Genomic DNA, 12,321 nt, shown 5'->3' on the forward strand with positions numbered 1-12,321 from the left:
GGGTTAGACATTACTTTGGAGAGAACTGAATGTCTTACTTGATTTATTGGGTTTATTTTTGTTCTTCCCAGGAATGATATTTGTGTCACTGCAGAGGGACAGCGGAGGAAATTTGAGTTTAATAGCCAATCCTGATGCCTGTTCACAATTTGATGCCCCAGGAGACACTTCTGTGGCACTGTGGCGTAAGGTCAGATGGAGGAGGAGAAGCCTTGGACCTGAGCAAGGGGGAATGATCATAAAACAGAGCCAGGCAAACACAGCTAATATCAACAGGTGAGGCTTTTATAGAGCGATATGATACACAATCCAGAAGAGGACAAGTAGAGTTTAACCCCTTAATGACCACAATGTACCCTGTATGTCACTGGTCGTTAAGGGTTTTTTCAGGACATAATAGCACAAGTCTAGCAAGAACACGCTATTAATGCACTCCCTCCAGCAGGCTTTGTGGAATAGAGCAGTCTCAACGCTGGTGGCATAACCGCGCTATAAAACAATCAAGTCCCAAAAAAAGGCCAGTGACATACAGGGTACGTCGCTGGTCCTTAAGGGGTTAAAAATAAAAACATCAGAAATAATATGCACTGAAAAGAACACAAAAAAGGAACAGCATAGACGAATTGTAATGCAACCAAATACATATAGAGAGCTTGAAGGCGCACATTTAACAATCTTATACACTGACACTAGTGATAGCGGAGCAGCACAAATTACACATTAATATACGGAAACAGAACTGACAATCTAACATACAGAGCATACAGAAGATTAGCAGAGCTGTCAATATTTCACACTAGAAAAGCAGCAGAGCTGATAATATGATGCCTACAGTACACAGAGAATGGGCAAAAGATGAACCTTAGTTATTACATTCACAGTTTTGCGTTGTGCATTTGGAAGCACATTCCTACGTATGCAACATACACAATAGCAGAAAGTAGCTGGATTCAGTAATGCATATACAGTAAACAAACACCTGTCTGATCTTTTATTCTCTGCCTTGACAGCTCTACTGAGTCATCATACAGAACCGAGAGCTGCTTCCATTCAGGTATTACGTACCAAGTTCGAAGTTCTAGATTTTCCCCTGCTGATCAGGACCTCTATAATCCTTGGGGACTTCACTGTCATCGTAGGCATCTGTCTCAAATGTCTTTAGAGTTCAACAAAAATCAACAACACCGTATCCTTAAAGGGGAAATTATGAAGTTATAATATTTAGTATCAAAGCCCTGGGTATCCTCTATTTTTATTTATCTCACCGTGGAGACATTTAGCATCGTGTTTACTAGGGCATGCAATCATATACTACTTACAGGTGGCACATGGTTGTCTATATGAGCCCATCTATATGACGCATCCATGCAGTTGGCACCTATAGTTGGGGGAAAAGCTTGCATCTCTTGGCATTAGCTCATACCTATGCTTTTTTAGTGCCCGATGACTTAAAGCTCACCCTTCTGGTGAGATTATCTAACGCGTCTTATCAGTACTGTGAGGTATGTCAAATAATTTTAGAAAGGGACATTTTAGCTTAAGGGTCGTTTATCTAGCTATGTAGAGTTATGGATGTGAAGGAGAGACACCTACATTGAAATATAATGCTCTAAAAAAAGCCCCAAAAGAGTTTCTGTGATTCCTCTCCATGCCAGCGAGTTTTTGATAATTTAACCCTAAGTACGATTCAAGGCTTGTGGTGCATGTGCAAATGAAGTGCATATTTTGCTAAGGTTAGTTAGGGGGACATATATATATATATATATATATATATACACATATATATATATATATATATATATATATATATATATATATATATATATATATATAGCAGGGTTAGTCGATATAGAACAAACTAATTGAGTTATTGAGCCTGTGTTTGATCCTGAGAGTTCTTTTTCTGTATGTATATAGCAGGGTTAGGCTTGGGAAGTGTGCAATGTGCACTTTGAATCTCAGAAACAGAAAACACACAAGTTTCATACTTACATTTTCAGAAAGGGGTACAAAATATATAATGAAAGTATATTGCAAAGTTGTTTCACCACACATAACATTTAATGTTATAATCTTGACATGTTTCTTTAAAGGGACAGTCTTCTTAAAAAAATTTTATTGTTTAAAAAGATAGGTAACACCTTTACTAATCATTCTCCAGCTTTGCATAAGCAACATTGTTGTATCAATCTACTTTATAACCTCTAAGTTTTTCTGTTTCTAAGCCCCAGCAGGCCGGCCCTTACCTCGGTGCTTTTTAAATCCCACACAGTAGCTAGACAGTTCTAGTTCATGTGTGCCTTATAGATAACATTGTGATCACTTCTGTGCAGACTGATAATGGTTATTCAAGAACCATCACTGATTGGATAAAATGCTCGATTGTAAAAAGCACTGAGATAAAGAGCAGTCTGCAGTGGCTAAGATACAGGTAATCATAGAGGAAAAAATATATAAATATATATGCAAAACTGGTGAATGGGTGATAAAGGGATTATCTATCTTTTTTAAACAATAACAGTTTTCAAATAGACTGTCCCTTTAAACATTGCTCATTTGAATTATATTAATATTTTCATTCTAAAATGTTCCCACCAGCCCTCCAAATTAAAAACAAAGTCCTTTGTGACCTTTCATTTCAAAAGGATGGACAATACAATCTAATACAAATCTCATGATTTGAAAGGGAGTTATAACATTTTGAATTATAACATTTAGCGTTTGCAGAATGTCATGGTTTGGAATGTTGACATTTAGTGCACAGCATTATTATAATGGGAATTAAAGGATTAAACATTGAAAAGTAGTCAAGGTAGCTGGTTGGAAGGGACTTAATTTCAGCGAGAGAAGGGAGAAGTCATTTCATGGGGCTTGTCACTAGGTAAGTGGCCAGGGCAGTCGCTCTCATATAACCATAGCCACAGGTAGTTAAACACCTTGGCTACCAGAGTGAGCAATTATAATGTAGTCTACTAAATGTAGGTTTGAAAACCGTGATATTCTGCTTCTGGGATTTGTAGGTTTGTAAGTCAGTCTGTCTCATAATGGCTCTCGAAAACCTAAAGTACAAGTTTGTTTTAAAGTGATTGACCAATCATACCCATTATGCCCATCATGCCAAATAAATGGCAGTCAGATGGTTAAAGAGACATTAAACACAACAATATTTGTTTGTGATTCAGACAGAGCATACAACAAGTTTCCAATTTACTTCTATTATCAAATTTGCTTAATTTCCATGATATTCTGGCAGGAATTAGTGCTGATAACGATAACATTCTTGCAAAACTGCTGGCATATATTGGTTCAAACACATGCACACTCCTGAGCATATGTCCCTACTTTTCAACAAAAGATAGTAGATACCAAGAGAATGAAGACAATTTGATAATATAAGTAGAACGTTGTTTAACCCCTTGACCCAATATGACGTATTATACGTAATGCAGTACAAAGCTCATCATACCACATTATGTATATATACGTCAGAGCTGCAGTAAGCTCCAGCAGTCTCGGCTGTAAAGTTACAGCCTAGAGCTGGAGTTCCTGAGCTCCAGGCATCTGTCTGCATATGGAACCGGAGCATGATCAGTGCTCTGGTGGCATATGAAGGCAGATGCCAGATCGTTACACCCATTGACAGGGAAAGCAGGAGGTGAGTGGGTGGCCCAGTGGAGGAAGAGAGAAGGGGAGGGAGTGGGATGGGCCCTACTCCGCAGGGAAAAAAATGAAGGGAGAGGGAGGGATGGGGAGCTACACTACATAAAAAGTGGGCCCTAACTAGCTATCTCCAGAGGGGGGAGGTGTAGGGACCACTACACTACAGAAATTTGTTTTTAAATTTAATTAAATATGTATATATGAGGTACTGGCAGACAGCTGCCAGTACCAAAGATGTCCACCATTAGTGGGAAGGGGAGGGTTGAGGAGAATTACTACACTGCAGAAAAAATAATACAGTATATATATATATATATATATATATATATATATATATATATATTGATAATAATAATGAAAAATAAAACAACCAAAACTGCATACTGGCAGACTGTCTTCCAGTAACTAAGATGGTGATGACCAGTGGGGGGGTGAGGGAGGGAAGAGTGCTGTTTGGGAAGGATGAGGTAGGGATCTGGGAGTGGGAGGAGTCAGATGGGAAGAGGGTAATCTCTACACTACAGCTAAAATTAACCTTACAAGCTATCTGGTTAACCCCTTCACTGCCAGGAACAAAGAAGCGTGGTGCACAGCTGCAATTAGCGGCATTACCAATGGCAAAGCCCTGCATGTTTGCTATTTCTGAACTAAGGGGATCCCAATAAAGCTATTATAATAATTTTTGCCATGATTGCACAAGCGGTATGCAAATAACTTCAGTGAGAAACCCAAAGTTTGTAAAACAAAAAGAAGTTGTTTTTTTTATTTGATCGCATTTGAAGGTGAAATGGTGGCATGAAATATACCAAAATGGGCCTAGATAAATACCTTGGGTTGTCTACTTTAAAAAATAAAAAAATAAAAAATATATATATAGTTTTGACAGGTAGATAAAACAAAAAACAAGACCCTATTTCTCTTTAAATGGAGTGATATCAAAAATGCTAAAAAATCTCTGGTATTTTGGGAAAATTCTCTGAAATTCCCAGTAGCGAAGAGGTTAAAAAACATGCTTTGTCTGAATCATGAAAAAAATCATTTAGATTCCATGTCCTTTTAAGCAATGGTTAGGATGCAATCAGATTGTAATAGTTTCCTTTTCAACACACAATTGTGTGGTCCTATTTTAAATTCCAGATATGAAGATATGTGACTTTGAATCCAATAGTCACAGAATGAGATTACTCCTGATGTGACTTTTCTTGCAGATCCCCTGAGCTGTACAGAACATCACATACTCAATACTTATTAGTATAAGACAAAAAAGGGAAATATGATACAAAAAAATCCCATAGGGGGTGCTTCCTTACTACAAATCCTATAACAAGATTGATAGTGACATATAACATAAAAAGCACATCATATCCAGATGAAGCACAACACAATAGAATGCATATATAAAAGTCCTTAACATTCAACAAGCTGGCAGCACTCTGTCAAAAGGATGGTCAGTCCCTGGTGATGATAGATCTGAAAAGAAGAAAACACAGAGGTGCCAATATGGCCTAGTAACGTCTGTACACAGGAAGATTCAGTGTGATCTAAAATGGTACTCACAGGGGTGAAGGGCTGGGACCTCTCAGTCACCCAGTAGACTATGCACAGGTGTAGACAGGATCCTCTCAGAACCAAGCGATAAAAAAGTCCCAAAATGAAGCAAGTGTATCATAAAAACATTATTTTATTTCAAAAACAAAGCAACGCGTTTCTCAGCCCTTCAAAGGCTGTTTCCTCAGGCTATACGATGAAAATAAAGAAGGGCTGAGAAATGCGTTGCTTTGTTTTTAAAATAAAATTATGTTTTTATGATACACTTGCTTCATTTTGGGACTTTTTTATCGTTTGGTTCTTAGAGGATCCTGTCTACACCTGAGCATAGTCTACTGGGTGACTGAGAGTTCCCAGCCTGCCTTTACTGCACCTGGAGGTGTGCTACATATTGTAAGTGCAACCATTAAGTGTGTTTTTTTGCCTATCCCTACTGTACTAGGCTATGGTAGTTGTGTTCTATGCCTTACCTGTGGATCATTTGATTGGGTGCTTGAATTGTCGGCACACAGTGAGCTGGACCACTGCTATTGTTCCAGTCTGCTGCAGCTGCCCCATTGGGTGCTTCCCCCCCCTGAGAGAACCATTTTAGATCACACTGAATCTTCCTGTGTACAGACCTATTAGTATAAACCTATCAATATGTAAATGTGTGCCCTGTGCGTTGCAGACGGCCTATACAATAGTGATGTCTAGAGCTTTAATGCATCAATACCCTGTTTGCTAATATACATCTAAAATGTCTCCTGTGGCCATTTCACAGTGTCTTGCACATGTGCAACGTAAAAATTGCCTTGGAATATTTGCAAAATGTCCAAAATGCCATTTTATGGCTTTATCAAGTGCCTTTGGCTCCATTATAGGAAAAAATAGGGCTCTTAGCTAGGATCTGAGGTGTGGGAAATATCCAAAAACAAGCTATTGTGTTCAAAAAGTGGTCTTTTTGGACAGAAAAAGAGCCAAAAAAGCCTCAGCCGATAGATTTTGATCGACCCCTTACTTTGCTCTTTTGATATCCTTTGTTTTTGGTAGGCTCAGAAGCAGTAATACACTACAGGAAGCTAGCTGGAGATTGGTGGCTACACACACACTCTTGTTATTGGCTCACCAGATGCGCTCAGCTAGCTCCCAGTAGTGCATTGCTTATCTGGAACTTGCTGGCAACAGTGCAATAAGAAAATGCATCCTCATTTTCTTTTTGTACTTTTACGTCCCTTTAAAATGCTTCTGCAAGTTATGGTCTCGTGTAATTTTCCTTTATCAAACCCGTAGAGCAGTGTTGTCCAACTTTTTGGCGCAGTGGGTCCGATTTTTTTTTTTAATTTCCTGCTAGAGAGATATTTAAAACATACATAAATGCTACCAATGCAGCAATTAATCACACGATTCTCCCTCTATAACATGTCAAACACTGAATTTAAAAAAAAAAATTGAAATTTGGGTCTGAGAGCCACAAAAACATTCTTGAGGGCTGTAGGCAGAATTCACGATTTTAGCTACAGTATGTTCTATAGCAGTGGTCACCAACCAGTGGTCCATGGACCACTGGTGGTCCACGAGGAAGATGTTGGTGGTCCTTGACACCATCAAGCAGGAATTAATCTCCTCTGATGGTGTCACCCCTGTCGCTCCGCAACTCCCTACATTGCCTGGCTGTACATCAGTGAAAACCGACTGAGGAGTTAAATTACAATCTCCCTACACACGTTGCGTAGTACAACATGCGTAGCTAGATTGTATTTTTAACTCCTCCTGCCCGGCGCGCTGCTCAGAGGAAGATCCTTCCATTCTAAGCCAGCAGAGGTTGGTAAAGTCTTGGCTTGAAATAGTGGAATTAAAGTATATAAAAAAAGAAAATCTTAAAAAAAAATGTATCTTATACTTCATTTATTTTCTTCCCACATACACATATACACATATATACAGTATATATGCATACATATATACTCGCACATTATAGAGGTTTGTACCTTTTAAAAAAAATTATGTTAGTGGTCCATGGGATTCAAAATTGTGAGTTTAGTGGTACCTGAGGTCTGAAAGGTTAGCGACCCCTGTTCTATAGGAATGGTAGGTTATTTAGCCAACACTTCAAAAGACTCCACTATGGTGGTTTCTCATCCTTCCATCAGAATCCTGTAAATTGAATATATATTACACAATTACTGGGAATGAAAATTAAATTTGCCTGGCTTAACTTCCTCTGCTTTGATCAAATCTAATTTAACAATGTATGAGAAATAAAAATCTATCCGTCTAAATTTAAAGGCATATGCAGGTAAACATTTTATTTTTGGTATCCATATAAAGTAATAATAATATAAAATCTTTATTTATTTTTTATAAAATATAATTTAGTAAAAACTGCTTAAATAAAACTAAATGAATGCAGGTACACATTATTAAAATGGATGGATAGATACAAGTCGGACAAGATTACAACAGTTCTATTCAGTTCAGAAACAACAGTAACAAATGAAAAAAAAACTGTAATACTTTTTTAATTACATGCTAAGAAATAATAAAAATGTTTTCAACTTCCTTTTTCAAAAAATCATTTTAAAATGTTTATATTTAAAATGAATCAAAAATATCTTTTTTTTTTAAAATGTATTTTCTTTAATGTTTCGAGATTTAAACACAGGACAACTACATAAATGTACATAAACTACATTCTATGGGGCTCGCCGAAAAACAAACAAGCTATTAGTTATCGCTCGTGTGCTGAACCGACACTGTGCTAGATCAAGTGTGCTAAGCCTGAAGGTGCATTAGGAATACTTCAAATTTCTTCACATAGAAGAAAATGTTCTTTTTTATTTTTAAATATTTACTTCTATATATATCTGATTATTTTTTGTAAAATATATATTTATATTATATATCTGAATGAATGAATATATATATACATATACAGTATATATATATACATGTTCTATTCAGAACACATTAAAAAAAACACATTGAAATGGAATTAAAATGATATTGCATGTTTCAAGGAATTCAAATGGGAAGAGCTCAAAAGTGTGTATATACCTGTATGTCTATATATGTATTAATATGTGTATATACTGTGTTATAAATACATATATATACAGTTATAAATACATATATATATATACATATATATATATATATATGTGTGTATTTATAACTGTATGTCTATATATGTGTATATACTGTATGTGTATTTATATATATTCATATAAACAGACACATAGTTATCCATATATACTGTATATGTGTATGTATATATATATATATATATATATATATATACTGTGTGTGTGTGTATATATATATATATATATATATATATATATATATATATATATATATATATATATATATATATATATATATATATATATATATATATATATATATATATATATATATATATACATACACACACACTGGAAGCATTTCCGGTCACTTTGCCATACCAAATCCCTTTTAACCCTTTTATCAATATTAAAATGACATATTTATATTGTATTTATGAGTGTTATAGTTTATTTGAATGTGTTTTGTGAAAAAAAAAATTTCACCCTTACACTTTACTTCAGGTCTCAAGCTGCGCTAAATATTCTAGTGCAGTTTCGGCTTTTGTTCGAGAGCAAACTGTAACTTTCAACTTGTAATATCAGCGCTGTTTAGCATGGTCACAAAATCCATTTAAAGTATAGAGAGCAATGTTGGCCATGCTAACCCATCTCTGGTAAATTATACTTACAATGAACTTGTAATATCAAATTGCCTGCTAATGTTAGCATGGTCCAGCATTACTGCTTATGGGGGACTGCGCTATCATTAGCACACCACTTGTAATGTGGTCCAAGATGTATTCAGATCATTTGCTATTTTACTTTAGTAATACTCCAACAGTTACGATTTGACATTAAAAAAGCGTATGGAGGAAAAAAGTAGAATTATACACATAATAAATCAGTTTCTTGAAAAAAAATATCATATCAAGGCCTGCCAGATACGTTCTATGTATTACCCATGGTCTATTTTATACTTAAGGATAATCTTCAAAGGTTTGGCTTAATTTAAGTATGAAGAAACTGATTGATCATAAACATAATTATGTGTGTGTGTGTGTATATATATATATATATATATATATATATATATATATATATATATATATTAATATATATATATATATATATATATATATATATATATATATATATATATATATATATATATATATATATATAACTTAAATTATGCTTACCTGATAATTTTCTTTTCTTCTGAAGGGGAAAAAATTATCAGGTAAGCATAATTTAAGTTTTTCTTCTTAAATGGGGAGAGTCCATAGCTGCATTCATTACTTTTGGGAAAACAATACCCAAGCTATAGAGGACACTGAATGCAAAAACAGGTGGGTACAAGAGACGGCCCATTCTGAGGGCACCACAGCTGGAAAACACCCAAACACCTGACAAAAAAAGCAGACAAAAAAGGAAAAGACTAAGTAACTTCCCATCAGTTAAAAACAGCAAGGCCCTTGCTAGGGACCGCCCAGATCACTAGACTAACCGAGAAGACCAAGTCCCGCAGGCTCCAAGCCCCCCACAACTCACCCCCGACCCGAAGGAAGGGGGATCTCCACATTCTTCCAGAAGGGAAGAAGAGGAATGACTCAGATAAGGGAGTCCGAAAGGACCACCAGACAAAAAACTAGGACAAGAAAGACCCCAAGCTTAACTCCAAGAGCGCAAACCAATGTTGCAACAGGACAAAGCCTACCGACCGAGCAGGGCGATGGGAGGAAAATCCTAGACCCCTAACTGCAGGGAGTCCAAGGGAACCATGTAACGCCCCAACCCTGAAAACCTAGAGGAATAAGGGTAGAACCCCTCCCTTACACAGAGTGCAAACCCGCACTCAGGATAAAGCGACAAAGGGATAAAACCACCCCTGGAGCCGCGAAAAACATAATCTCCTATTATGCTCCAGATGAAGCCACAGGCTTCCTTTAGCAAAAGAGGACTAAGTGGACACAAGCCGCCAACACTAGCTAATCAAAAGCTAGTAAACTCAACCAGGAACCCACAGAGGACAACTCCAAAGAAGTGCAGAGCAACTTTCTCCCAAGAAAAACAGGGAAAAAAGGATAGTACCCAAAAGCAGCAGAGAAAAAAAAACTATCCGCTGAGAGAAGGAAACACCGCGAAGCCTCCCAAACAAGGCCCACAAAATCTATTTAAGATACTCAAAAAAGAAAAAATGGGAGGCGGAGCCAGCTTCTAAAGGAACAAGACGTGTTGTACAGAGCTCCAGGCTTAAACTTGATTAAAAGGGGGTTATATACATCCCAATACCCCATGGGCAACAAAGAAGGATCCCTAGGGTGCTTTAGGAACGATCGAGAGACTGATCACATTTTCCTATCCAGCAAGTTTGACAGAGCCATACTCATGGAGGCGGCCTCAGATATGTGGAAATCCTATTTGGCTAGACTCCTCTAAGACCACTTCTACAGCCTAGCGCAGATACTGGATGAGGTTCTTGCAGACACAACAAAGTGCAAATATGTCAATTCACAGGTAGAAGACAAGTATACAGTATACAGGCTCTTGTCCTGGACGTACCAAACCTACTACACAAAATAGTGGCCACATGGCTATACCTATTACTCAGAGCGGGAGCAGCCATATCGGATCCCTCCAACAAACCAACTCTGCCTATAGAAGTGGAGAAGCATCGCACTACATGATCCTATACCCCAGGGGCGATAAGAAACAAAACTACTCTGCAGAACAGGGTGCTTTGTTGCTGATTACAGAGCCGACTCACACCTCTTATGACAACCTCTGGAGTGTCAAGGAATTGTTGCTGTTGAGGGCTGAATATTCTGGCGATGCAGGACTTTTTTTTTAGGATCACTAATTTACACCCCTGCACAGCCGAGATTACCAATTTATTTTTATCACACTCTAATGCAGAGAGCTGGATGGCTAGCTTGGCAGTCGTCATTAGAGATTGCCTGGGTGCATTGCTGAACTCATTGTATGCTGTATGTCCCTCTCTCTGTTTCCACAGCGTAGATGGAATCGGTTTGTCCAATAAGGTACTTTCTAGTGAATGGGGGATTTATTTCTAGTGCCCCTGGGACTCTCTTCTATTAACACTACAGTTGCACTTATGTTTCAGTACAATTATAGCCATGTTGGTGTATAACAACACTACCGTTACATGAGTTTGTTTCTGTTTGATTTATTTGCTAAATGTTTGCGTATACACAAATGAGTTCAGTTTCTTTGGGCTCTTTTAACAGTTGAGTATCCTATGTATTATATCACTGTTTTCTCTCAGTTATGTGTGTTAAACTTGACGAACATACTAGGCTACCTCCCCTTTTAGCTATAATCACTTGTCCAATTCATGTCTTACAAGGACACGTGGGCATATTTAGGATTACCCTGTTTTTTCTATATTCTCTCACTTAGTATTTTGATGTTCCCCATATATACTAGACAATCATATTACATGAAGGGTCATGTTACAGCTTTCCCACTCCAAACTGTCACCTCAATTTTAAAAATATAGGCAGTCATATTTGGGTCAACCAACTCTAGAATTCAAATTGCCTACCTCTATATGTGCTTACATATATCATACAGCTGTTTACTCGTATTTTGCATATTCGTATGACTGATTGTAGTATTTTCTTTTTACTTTGTCACAGCAGCTTATTTTCTCTTAGATATTTACATTTCACATTGAGAGGGTGCATTACCCTGTATCTCACCCCCTAGTTTATAGTTATTTTTTTATTGGTTATTGCCGTGCGGCTTCTTGGATGATATCTACTTCAAGTGGAAAGCCACCTAGCTTTAGGACACATAGCCTTAGTTACTACCAATATATCTGTAGTATATAACAAATAATCATCTATATATTGACATGTTTGAACAAGTTGCTGCTTGGGTATAGGGCCCATACCTGAGTGGTGAGCTATACTTTTGTAGAATTACAGATGGTTAAATCTCTTCTCACTAAAATTTTGGTAGGATGGATTAGTAATAGTTCAAGGTTGGCTTATACACATTAAAAGTATACCATCATTGCAAATGTAACTATAATTTATAAGGA

The 12,321-nt window shown here is 36.9% G+C and overlaps 1 protein-coding gene across 5 annotated transcripts in view; it reads left to right on the forward strand.

Moving 5' to 3' along the window:
• Positions 1-12,321, forward strand: part of IP6K3 (inositol hexakisphosphate kinase 3) — a 165,599-nt gene that overhangs the window by 19,289 nt on the left and 133,989 nt on the right. For all 5 annotated transcript variants that reach the window (XM_053706855.1, XM_053706856.1, XM_053706857.1 and 2 more), the window contains 2 exons: positions 72-276; positions 1,011-1,186. In XM_053706855.1, coding sequence (XP_053562830.1) covers positions 72-276; positions 1,011-1,186 — 381 coding nt within the window. The remainder of the gene's footprint in view (positions 1-71; positions 277-1,010; positions 1,187-12,321) is intronic.

Source organism: Bombina bombina, chromosome 3, assembly GCF_027579735.1.
Source record: "Bombina bombina isolate aBomBom1 chromosome 3, aBomBom1.pri, whole genome shotgun sequence".
NCBI lineage: Eukaryota > Metazoa > Chordata > Amphibia > Anura > Bombinatoridae > Bombina > Bombina bombina.